The sequence below is a fragment of the Gymnoscopelus braueri genome, assembly GCF_963280865.1.
Source record: "Gymnoscopelus braueri genome assembly, chromosome: 23".
NCBI classification, from domain to species: domain Eukaryota; kingdom Metazoa; phylum Chordata; class Actinopteri; order Myctophiformes; family Myctophidae; genus Gymnoscopelus; species Gymnoscopelus braueri.
The window spans coordinates 8,140,018-8,152,768 of record NC_137625.1 but is presented as its reverse complement, the minus strand read 5'-3'; the positions used below and the strand labels follow the sequence as shown (position 1 = coordinate 8,152,768).

The 12,751-nt window shown below is 40.8% G+C and overlaps 1 protein-coding gene across 2 annotated transcripts in view; it reads left to right on the top strand.

The window, feature by feature from the left end:
* Window positions 1–12,751, top strand: part of cald1a (caldesmon 1a) — a 133,392-nt gene that overhangs the window by 58,651 nt on the left and 61,990 nt on the right. For both annotated transcript variants that reach the window (XR_013932608.1, XM_080420884.1), the window contains exon 2: window positions 4,240–4,325. Coding sequence is in view for 1 of the 2 variants with exons in the window: in XM_080420884.1 (XP_080277010.1) it covers window positions 4,249–4,325 (77 nt within the window). In the remaining variant the exon portion in view is untranslated. The remainder of the gene's footprint in view (window positions 1–4,239; window positions 4,326–12,751) is intronic.

Sequence of the window (12,751 nt, the reverse complement as noted above, 5' to 3'; positions counted from 1 at the left end):
AAAAAACCCAAACTTGGAACACTTTATCCCTTAACCCATTTAAACCTGAGGCCCATTCTAAAAACGCCTTCTAAATCCTGACCTAAGTTTTCTGAAAAACTTCAAATATTTATTAATAAATGACACAAAAAAAATATGTTGCTATATACTGTACATACTGTAGCAGTCTTACTGCTGAAGATGCACAAAAATATGTGCCACTGTCATGTGCTGCCATCATCTGCAATAGATTTTAGATATAGGTCTGCAATAGATTTTAGATATAGGTCTGCAATAGATTTTAGATATAGGTCTGCAACAGATTTTAGATATAGGTCTGCAATAGATTTTAGATATAGGTCTGCAACAGATTTTAGATATAGGTCTGCAATAGATTTTAGATATAGGTCTGCAATAGATTTTAGATATAGGTCTGCAATAGATTTTAGATATAGGTCTGCAATAGATTTTAGATATAGGTCTGCAATAGATTTTAGATATAGGTCTGCAATAGATTTTAGATATAGGTCTGCAATAGATTTTAGATATAGGTCTGCAACAGATTTTAGATATAGGTCTGCAATAGATTTTAGATATAGGTCTGCAACAGATTTTAGATATAGGTCTGCAATAGATTTTAGATATAGGTCTGCAATAGATTTTAGATATAGGTCTGCAATAGATTTTAGATATAGGTCTGCAACAGATTTTAGATATAGGTCTGCAACAGATTTTAGATATAGGTCTGCAATAGATTCCTGGATCAGGAACCACTAAAACATCACAAACATCTCACCCCTCTGACCGGTGAAGTGATGGTCATATGGGTGGACCACATGCTTTAAGTGATGGTCAGCTGGGTGGACCATGTGCTTTTTCAGAGCATGTTTATTGATCGATCAATCGATTATGTTTCCCGGCTCGGATCCAGGGCCGGCGCGCCCATTAGGCAGAGTAGGCAGTTGCCTAGGGCGGGGGGGGGGGGGGGGGGCGCCAGGAAAAATATTGCCTAGGGCGCCAAATTGCCTAGCACCGGCCCTGCTCGGATCAGTGGAACTTAAAAAATACGAACTTAAAGTAGTGTACTATAAGTTATTATTTACAGGTATTACAATGAAAGCTCATTTTCAAGAATACAATGACATGGTTTTACATAAATGATTTTATATTTGTTATATTATCAATCAAGTCTTGGTGTTTTGCCAATTATTTTGGGGGCCGGCACGCTTGGCTATATCCTCACAGCCCACCAGTGGGCCCCCAGCCCACAGTTTGACAGTGAAGTAACTAAGTACTTTTACTCCACTACAATTATTTGAAATCTTTAGTTACTGCATGTTTGCAGATATAAAGGATTACATTATAAAACATACATCAACCGCTTTAGCCCTATTTTATACATAGGCTATTTGAAAATAGCCGATCTACAAGCTCACAACGCGTCGCATCGTGAGCTTGTAGATCTGCTATTTTGAAACATTTTAGTACTTTTACTTTTAGTACCTTAAGTACATTTTGATACCAATACTTTTGTACTTTTACTCAAGTCAATTTTGAATTCCAGACTTTTACTTGTAACGGAGTACTTCTACCTTGCAGTACTGATACTTTTACTTAAGTAAAACATTTGAGTACTTTTTCCACCACTGCAGTTTGAGCACCACTGCATTAGAGAGTGATGTATATCGCTGCTTGCTCTGGGTATAACCTTTGCGATGGCGTTGTGTTCATTCTGCGACACACACTGGCACTCGCATGGCCGGGAGTCGCGGGCGATTGTCCATTCTATATAGGCTGCCTGGGCACGGATCTACGCTATAGTTGTTGTTGTCGGTGGCTTAGCGGGGGATCACGGATCTGCAATGGGAGGATCAGTGGTTCCTGGGTGGTCCTGCCTCTCCTCGCTGCACAGACAGTCACGTACCCTGAGCCAAGCAGGGTATTTTTAGCGAGAGTGCTCCTCGCTGATTGAGTTAACATCCTGTGTTGGCTTCTCTCTCTCCTCACACGCTCTGCCTATATTCTCTCTCTCTCTACTCTCTCTCTCTCTCTCTCGCTCTATCTGTCGTTTCCCTGATGCCCACATTCTTATGGGTTCCCCCCACAAAACAACTAAGAAGAAATATAGAAGGAAAAAAAAACTGGAGGGGCTAAGGCCCAAATTAGAGCCACGCTGTAGCCTTGTAAACAGAAGAAGAAAAAAAAACACTGGACTCCCTCTTTCTTTGGTGTTTCGCCCAGGTGGGCGTGGTTATAGTGCGTACCAAAAAATCCTGAAGAGGGCGTCAACGTTTGTCATTTGGTAGCGCGGACATCTTGGTGGGGTATAAACAGGTTGACTTAACATTGACCCCCACCAGTATGTCTGCAGCTACTATGTCACGCTGCCCCCCCCCCCCCCCCGTGGTGACGACACGTTGGGGCAAGCATTATATGCCTAAATCTAACCCCCTAACCCTAACCTCACAAACACTATCTATGCCTAACCCTAACCTTAACACACAGAAATGATGCCTAAACCTAACCTCCAAACCACAACCACCTCGGCGAAACACCTGGGAAAGAGAGAGTCCGGTAAACACTCAGAGATGTGGTCTCGTCTTTTGAATATATATTTTTTTAAAGCCAACATTTGTAAATCAAATCATGGCTTCTGGGGGGTCCCTGGAACAAAACTTTTTGAGACGGGGGTCCTTGGCCAAATACATATACATTTTGGGGTCCTTAACATGAAAAAGTTTGAGAACCACTGACATAGTAACATAAGTTTTTTTTTTTTAAACTGTTTTTAGAAGACATTCAAAAAACTTTTAGAAGACATTCAAAAAACTGTTTTTAGAAGACATTCAAAAAACTGTTTTTAGAAGACATTCAAAAAACTGTTTTTAGAAGACATTCAAAAAACTGTTTTTAGAAGACATTCAAAAAACTGTTTTTAGAAGACATTCAAAAAACTGTTTTTAGAAGACATTCAAAAAACTTTTAGAAGACATTAAAAAAAACTGTTTTTAGAAGACATTCAAAAAACTGTTTTTAGAAGACATTCAGGCCTCAGGTCTTAATGGGTTAACTGTAGTATGGTCCCCATACAGTGGTGGATATGTAGTTTCATGCATATCGTCTCTGTCGGGTGGAAACCTCATTATGTCTAAAACTGTTACTTTTCAGGATTCAAATAAAAAAGTAGCAAAAGCAGCAGATCTACAAGCTCAAAACGCGTCGTTTTGCGCTGCGTTCCGAGCTTGTAGATCTGCTACTTTTGATGCTTTTGTGTGACGCTGTAGTATGATCACGTAGGGTGTTAATTTACAAAAGAACACAACAAGTTAGAATACCGGTATTGTTTCTGGCCGACAGCTACGATATGATGTAATGTATGTCAGTGTGTCAGCACCCCCCCCCCCTTTCCCTGATCTCTCCATCCAAGTTCATCCTTTTAACCAACTACACAACTGTTTTGTTTAGAAACCTATACGAGAGGAAGCCATAGCTAGCAGCATCATGACACTCTGAACGAATGATAAGACGATATGGAGTGAAGTAGTTGCAGTTATAGTGCCTTCAGAAGCTGTGTTTTAATCTGTGGCCATACCATTTCATTGCTTTCAATAGCAGTTGTACTGATATCTCCTCGTACCCATAGGGCACGGGTTCCCAAACTTTTTTTAGCTCGAGACGCAAAAGAGACATTTGTGAAACTAGTGAAAATAGCCGATCTACAGATCACAACATGTCGCGAATCTGTTATTTTAATTTTTTTTACGTTAATTTATTTATAGAATGTCTCTGTCTATTTATTTCATTCATGAAGTTCTTTTGAAAAAGTTTTTTAATTTATGAAAAAGTTAAAATAATAAAAAATAAATTTGGAAAAAAAAAAAGGGATATTTAAATAAAAATGGGTCCGTGACCCAATGGGAAACACTGCGTACTGTACATGTGATGTGTGTGGTGTATGGTAATAGACATCATGTTAGTGGAGCCCACTAGTGCGGATCAGTGCACCACGAAACAGAAGGTTCCATCATGTCACGGTTTAGCGTACCACTGCTCTGTTTAACACAGTACTGTGCGTAAAAGTGCATACCTGTACGCCGATGCATTTTGAAATCTTGAACGATAGCGCTGCTAATCTAAGAACACCCAGTGAGTGGAACAGAGGTGATACACCCGGAAGTCCGTTTTTTTTTTTTGCCTGCCTTCCTTCCTTCCTGTCTATGTAAACTAACATGGCGGTGTTTGTTGATGTCTCCCCCACAGGGCATAACCATGGATGACATGGACTTTGAGCGGCGCAGGGAGTTGAGGAGACAGAAGCGAGAGGAGATGCGTCTGGAGGCCGAACGGTAAGTCTTGTTGTGTGCATTTATCGCAGAGCAGTCCGCTGTCTGTTCCAACTCAATCCTGTTTCTGGTTCGACGTGAAGTTTTGACCTGCAGGTCAAAGTTCAATTTCTTCTCAGAGCTCAGTGGTAGAAAATGTCAGCACCTGCACTGGAGACCCGGGCTCATCCGGTGTGGAACAGGAAAGTTACATAGTGCAACTTTAATTAAAAAATCAAGATTTACTTACTTACTTATTTACTTACTTGTTTGTTGAAAATATTGGGTCAAAACATTGTTAATCGGTGGTGTAGGACTCTAGAAAATCGTGATGGGCTTCGCACCCAAACATGTGTCATCAGTCGGGCTCTAAGCCCTGACAACGCCACCTCACATGTGTACAATAAGATAGGACATTGTCCAAACATACCATCATATGACCTGACAATAGACCAAGTTGTTTGTGCACCGACTTGTGCAAAAACCCCAAGAGACTCACATGATTGTGGTGACGCACCTAGACTATACATACACATACACATACACGCATAGACAGGCGTGCAAAGTAGAACATTTACTCACATATACTGTACATAAGTACTGTCTTGAGGTACTTTCGCTTTACTTGAGTATGTCAATTGCAGACTGAGACATTTGCATACCAGTTAATATCCAGCAGCTTGCAGCAGTACAGTTATATCAGAATTTAAATGATGACAAATGTACAGACAAGATTTAAATAGGGATGATTTGAATAAGGCACTGTATTACATTTTGAAATGCTTAGACGTGCTCTCGAAGTGCTCTCGCAATACCCCGATACTGTGGGTTACGTTTTAATATAACATTTTGGTTAACATTTTGGAGGAATCTTGTCGCTTTAATGAATGATATGAATTTAATATGAACCACTTTCAACTTGGAGGATATTTTGGCCATGTCATTGCTTGCGAAAATTGGCAATAATTGTCTGGAAACATCAAAAGTAAGCTCTGAAAGCTGTAAATAGGTTATTTTTGCAATTCTTTGTGTGACAAAGTGGTTAAGTTATGAACAAATACTCGTATTGTTCTTATTTTTTTCCACACGGAAAATAATTCACTGAATTCACCAAAACTCCATCTCACTTCCATTTCCTCTTTCAGCTGGCCACTTTCACTTCCTCTTCCACCTCTTCCACTTTCACTTCCTGTTCGGTCTGATCTATTAGTCTGATTTCCGGAAATGCAGACTTGCATGAGGATGTTAAGAATAATGTAGTTAACCCATTAAGACATGGAACGCATCTGTGTCACTTTTTGACTTTGAGCTAAAAAGCATTTTTAGTTTGGCTATTCAAAAATAGCAGATATACAAGCTCATAGTGCGGCACCTAGTGCCGCGCTACCAGCTTGTGGATCTGCTATTTTTGAATCATGAAAATGTGTGCAAATCTTTTAATATAGTGTTTTAAAGCAAACATTTTTAACTCAAATCTTTGCTTCTGGGGTTCCCTGGAACAAAATATTTTGAGATGGGGCTCGGCGGCCAAATACATATCATTTTGGGGGTCCTTGACATGAAAAAGTTTGAGAACCACTGATATAGAAACTGATATTTTTCAGAATACTGTTGGGATTTAGAAGAAATTTCTAGAATCGGCTTCAGGTCTTACTGGGTTAAGGCTTTTGTCAGACTCTCTTATCCAGAGCGACGTATTGAACATAAATAGAGTGCAGAGAGAACCATGTAGGGCCTCTAACAAACTAAGATACCAGATAAACACTGAACATATAGCATCTGTCTAAACAAAATGCCATCTAAATAACATTCTGTGCATTTGTGGTCAAGAAAAAACTAGACAGTGACCACGGTCACGTAGGCGCAGATCCTGTGGGTGCTCGGAAGTTCAAGCACCCACGGGAGACAGCGAACACCCACTGGGAAAGCGCCGGTCGGACGGTTAAAAGGCTTTGTAGCGTGCGCTCTGTGCAGGATGCATGATACCCGGTCTTATACCACACATAGTTCTGACTTTCTCCCTGTAATCTTCAAAGTCTATCCATTCCTTGTGCCAGTTGTTATGATCAGATCAGCCAATGATCATATTGCTCAACTTGAAAGGTAGCCTACATTTTCTTCTCTCGCTTTCTCTCTGTTTCGCTCTCTCGCTCTCCGACTTGCCTCTCAAAGCCGTAGAGAGAGAGAGAGAGAGAAAGTAATTGCCTGTTCGAAAAGGTCTCGTCTCACAGTAAACTCTCTAGCCTCTACATTAAGGGGTTAAAACTTGGTGTGTGCGTTGCACTGCTGTTTGTGGTGCACTGGTGCTGGATGCACAGATAGGCTGTGTCTGCACGGTAGTCACGTCCTGGTCAATCTCTAGCATCAATCCAAAGGAAAAGGTGTAAAGACCAGGGAGAGTGAAGTACTCTAGGGGGTGAAGTGGAGTCTGAAGAGGTGAGTCTTCAGATAGACACGTGTAGACGTGTACATTATCACAGATGCCCGCTCATCTGACTGACGCGGTGCGGTTATAGCAGCTGGTTTGATGCATATCAAACTGGGGTTTCTTGAAATGTAACTGTTTGAGAATCACTGACATGGTGGATTGGTGCTGTGGAGGAGTGTTCTGTGGGTGAAGCCCTCTGGTTGTCAGGCCGTCCAGCCCACCTCCCTCTTGATGTCCGTGCCAAGTTGGAGACGGAGTGCGCCGTGCTCTGTTTTCTCTTTATAATTGGACTCTCTGCGGGCCTTTTAAAAAACATTGCTCGTTAAATATTGCCCCGGGTTAGACAGAAAGACAAGAGGAACAGAGAAAAAAGAAAAAGAAATAAAGGTTGACAGACGTCTGTTCAATATCTGTCTCTCTCTATTGCCTCGTCTCTGCACTCTGTCTCTCTCTTGCTTTTATTCTAACCTGTTTTATATGATTCACCCTTTCCGTCTCTCTCTCTCTCTCTCTATCTCTCTCCCCCTATCTCTGTCTCTATCCCTCTCTCTCTCTCCCCCTACCCCACCCATGCTGTCTCTGGTGCTAAGACCTCGTCAGTTGAAATCAATTGAGGATGTCGTTGATTTCAGCCAGCAAAAACAGCTGTGTGTTTTGTCAGCTCCATATGCATGCCGATCCAAGACGTTATATGGTTTCTTCTGTAAAAAAAAAGAAGAAGTCTATATTTACAGAGCTCAACAGAGGTCCCTTAGCTCAGAATAGTGCTTTAGAAAATATGTTCACATAAATGCAACTGTAGTTCACATGGATGACTGTGTACTTCTCTCTCGTAGTCAGTTTTTAACAACGTGGGCCCTATGCGTGTCATTGTGCGACAAATAGCGCGAATAGCCAATCTACAAGCTCACGACGCATTGCATCGTGCGATTAAAGATCCGCTATTTTTGATTTTTTTTAAAAGTGGTTAAATAGCAGGGATGGAAGATCTGTCAGGCCCTTGGTACAAAGTATAGTTACAGTATGGGCTGCTTTATATTAAATTGATGTTACGTTAAATTATAGGGCTTTGAAGTTCTCTGTTATATAACCATTAGGGCTGCACAATTTCAAGAAACCAATTCGATATGCGATAACATCGTTGAATATTGGATTGATGACATGACTCGCGACAAGTAAACAAATACTGAAGTAGTATACAGTTTGAACACCTTTCTGCTGTTGGCAGGCTGCTAACGTAGAACCCAGACAATGAAAAGCCTACTGTAGGCACTATGCACACACACACACTGAATAAAAAGAAGAAAGAAATGTCTCACTGTATATTTCAATTCCAACATGGTTTTACTGAAAACCTTTCCCCTGGCTACAGCTGCTATGACAATGAGTATAGTGTCTCTGTCGGATGGAAAACCTCATATGTCCAAAACTGTTACTTATCAGGATTCAAATTCGAAAGTAGGGTATTAATTTACGAAAAAACAAAAAGTAAAAATATGGACTTAAGACGTTTCTGCCTGGCAACAATGATCAACTCACCATCAACTTAGCCATGTAGTTTCTCACTGCTCCCCTTAAAACATTTTTCTTCTAATCTAAAGAAAGACATCCTTTATTCCTGGATTGTTGAAATTCAGTCACGCATTATTGCTTTTGCGATATGTATTTTTTGTTTATATTGCGATGACGATACATTTTCAATACATTGTGCGGCCCTAATAACCACCGTAAGCCACCGCTACGCTATGTTTTCCTTAGCAATGTAATGTTTTTTTGTTCAAATTGTGTGTGAATTTATCTGCCAAACCCTGAGCCAATAATACATTCAAGGCTGGGGTATTATAGTATTATATCATGGATTCACTTTCCATCATTTTAAACCCTTTTGATGAGCACAGCCAAAGATAATTCTCTGGAACACAATGTGTCCTTGCCGATTTCCAAGTTGTGGTAAAAGCTATGGAATGTCTTTTTAAAAACTAATTTTTGATGATTGATTTTTTTTAAATATATAATCGATTAAAATTATTACTTTGATGAACTGTTGCACCCCTAGATACAAATAAAACATTTCCTCAACTTATTAAAAAACAAAATCTTGTTATACTGTTTAATAGTCATGTAAACCTATTTTGCCTGCAGTGGACATTTTGCCCAGGCCTCAGTTCCCAAACTGCTCTGCGAAGGCTTTGATTGAAGTGGAGGTTAATGCAGTTGTTAGGTTTCACAACATGCCTTAAAAATCTCCCAGCTCAATTTATTTATGCAATTTCCCTGCGTTTATGTTATATAGGGGGGGAAATGGAATTTGGCAGAGCAATGATGTAGACTTGGATGGGGTGAGGGGGAAAAAGTTATATGGAAAGACGTGGCCAGCGTTAGAGAGACAGAGTGAGTGAGTGAGTGAGTGAGTGAGTGAGTGAGTGAGTGAGTGAGTGAGCGAGTGAGTGAGAGACTGAAAAAGAGAGCACGATGACTGAGTAATTGAATGAGTGAAAGAGCGAGTGAGCCGAGTGAGTGAGTCGCTCGGTAAATAAGCGAGTGCAAGAGTGCGAGAAAGAATGATGTCCGATTCTGCCATGCATTCCCTTTTTCTTTTCAAATTTTTTTATCCCACAATTTTTTGTAACACATTTTTTCACCCTGTGCCAATTGCCTAAGCTTGTAATCCTGGGTGCTACTCTCCCTCTGCCAGCCTAGGGAGAGCCCCGAACTGCTTCCTTAAATGCACGAGGAGCTAGCAACCCGCTTCTTATCACCTGACAGGGGGGGAGTTTCCCCGGTAGGACGTAGGGCGTGGAAGGAACACGTTATTCCAACCAGTTCCTTTCCCCTCCATCAGGCGCCCCGGCTGACCAGGGGGAGGCAGTATAGAGACCAGGATTACTGCATGTTTATTTGTGAGGCTACCTTTGATGCTTTTGTGTGACGCTGTAGTATGATCAAGTAGGGCATTCATTTCCGAAAAAAACACAAGAATATGGAGATGAAAGGTTTCTGCCAGAATCTGTCCACTTTCTGTGGGCATGGAAACCGATCTATAAGAGCATATAGATCGGCTATTTTCGGTGTGTGACGTCAAGTTTAACCTATTCTCTCAAGAACAGATTCTGCTCTGCGTTTGAATCTGTCGGTAGCCGTGTTGACAACCCTTGCGCATTGGTTTCAAGTGGGCGTGCCTTCAGATCAGGAAGCAGGCCGCACTTTACCCAATCAAATGTAGTGGGCGGGATTCACGTGTCCGTCGATCCTTCCCCACCCGAAACAAACCAAAACTAATTTAACAATAGCGTCCGCGGAGCAGACAAAACCACGGAAAGATATTCACATTTTAACTTGCTCTTTCATCATAGTAACAAGTGGGCTTATAACCAAAACGATCCATGTTCTCTGGGAGAAGTGGTGTTAGTGTTCCGTGGAGAAATATTGTTAGTGGGAATTAAAACATAGTCGCACCACCGGAAGTGATGCGCTGAAGGCAGACCAAAACCCCGGTTTCCTTGCGCACGGGTGCTACGTCAACTTCCTCCCAGAGCCAACTGAGATAGTCAAAAACAGCAGAGGGCGCTGTTTTTCCTTTTCATTTGGCAATGGGTTCCCAGATTGAGTTTAACCTAGTCCTGAGAGAGATGGAGAGAACGTGAGATCTACTGAGTAGTAGTATAAGCACCTTTGACATTCAGCATTTTCAGCTGGGTGGGAGTTTTTGCTCTAGGGCTGTTTATTTGGCGGTAATTCCAGTTGGCAGGCAAACCGGTACTTTGTACTTTACTTGAGTATTACATTTTTTTTGATACTTGATAACTTCTACACCACTGGCAAATATTGTACTTACATTCATTTTGACAGCTTTAGTTACTTTGCAGATTTGGATTATTATTACAAAACATACAATAACAACTTAAAGGTTTAATGACATTCACTTTTACACCACATTCAAAGTCTTTGTCCTGGTCCTTCAAAAGTGTACAAAAAGTTTTAAGTGAAAATTCCATTCCAGTGATCCATGGCAGGTGTTTTTCTCTCACATTTCTAAAGCCTTTTCAACTGCAATGAAAAAAGAAATATTTGCCTGTGGGTGTCGCTGGTGAGGGATTTTGCCTGTCAATCATCGCCTCTGCTCCGCCCCCCCAAAGGAAAGGATAGGGGAGGGGAGGGGCGAGGAGGAGAGTGGGCGGGATTAATCGACTGTGACCTCACTGTCGAAGGGTCAAGCTCAGATTACTTTTCAGCCTAATTATTCAGAAAACCCCAGACCACAGAAAATCCACTGAATGTTCTAAGTTCAGTTTTTTGGGTGTAATTGAGGTCATAAAACCCCAAATAAAACATTGAAAATAAAAAAAGTGAAAATGAATGTCATGATACCTTTAAGCCCTATTTTATACTTTAAAATAGCCGATCTGCAAGCTCACAACGTTTTGTTCCTTTACTTTTCGTACTTTAAGTATTAGGTTGATGCCAATACTTGTGTACTTTTACCCAAGTAAAATTCTGAATACAGAACTTGGAACAGAGTATGTCTGCATTGTGGTATTGCTACTTTTACGTATAAGTAAAAGAAAAAAGACATTCTCTGTCGGTTGTAAATCTCATATATGCCCAAAACTGTTACTTTTCAGGATTCAAATAAAAAAAGAACAAAAATAGCAGATCCACAAGCTCGAAGCGCGTCGCGGTATCGAGCTTGTAGATCTGCTACTTTTGATGCTTTTGTGTGACGTGGTAGTTATGATCAAGTAGGGCGTTATAATTCACAAAAAAAAAACACAAAAAGTTCAAACATGGAGATAAGAGGTTTCTGACAACAGCGATATATCAAATCCTTTGTTCCACCACTGGCTCCAGTCAACCATCACGGGGCATCATGCTGTGAGGAGAGCAGGAACGCGGGGGCAACGTAATGACCGCTGTAGGGTTTGCCACATGCAGAGCTATTATAACGTCTCCGTCTGGTGGAAAACCTATTATGTCCAAAACTGATACTTTTCAGGATTCAAATTCAAAAGCGTCAAAAGTAGCAGATCCGCAAGCTCGAAACGCGCCGCTTCGCGCCGCGTTTCGAGCTTGCGGATCTGCTACTTTTGATGCTTTTGTGTGACGCTTTAGTATGATCGAATAGGGCGTTAATTTGCGGAGGGAAAAAACCCCCCACAAAAAGTTAAAATATGGAGATAAGAGGTTTCCGCCCGACAACAACGTTATAATGTGTGTTTACCAGCCAGGTCTCCGACAGCGGTTTACTACACGCTAGGATGGCGAGATGGCCCGTAACTCTGTGCGTGCGTGCGTGCGTGCGTATTGTACTACTATATAGGGGTGGGACGATATGGGTACCTCACAATACGATATATATCACGATATTAGGCCCACGATAACAATATATATCACGATATTTGATATATTGCGATATCACGATATTCGATATATATTGCAAGAAATTTCACCAACGATATATCACGATATCTGAAAATATCGATATATTGCGATATCACAATATATTGCATGAAATTTCACCAACGATATATCACGATAGTCCTTGTATTCAATTCATAAACACATAAAATAGCACCAAACAGTTCAAAATCATCATTACACAAATACTGAGTAGGAAAAACAACGTATCGCTAACCTTTTTTTTTTTAAATATCGTTTTTTTTTGGCAGTGTATCGATTATTTATCGCGGGAGAAAGTATCGCGATATATCGCGATATCGATATATCGTCCCACCCCTACTACTATAGTATGTTTTTATGGGCAAAACAAAGGATTAAGTAAAAAGATTGAGGTTGGGGTTAGGATCAGGCATTTAGAGGTCAGGTTTAAGTTTGAGAGTTAACCCATGATCTATATGAATGAATGATTTTAAGTGTCATGCCACCTCGTGGCCCCTCCCTCATGGGATTATATGACACCTTTTCAAACGTAGTTACAATATTCAAAAGTACATTGTTTTATACACTGGTTATCGGTATTGCTGATCATATACTTCAACATAGATACAGACAGATACTTAGTTGT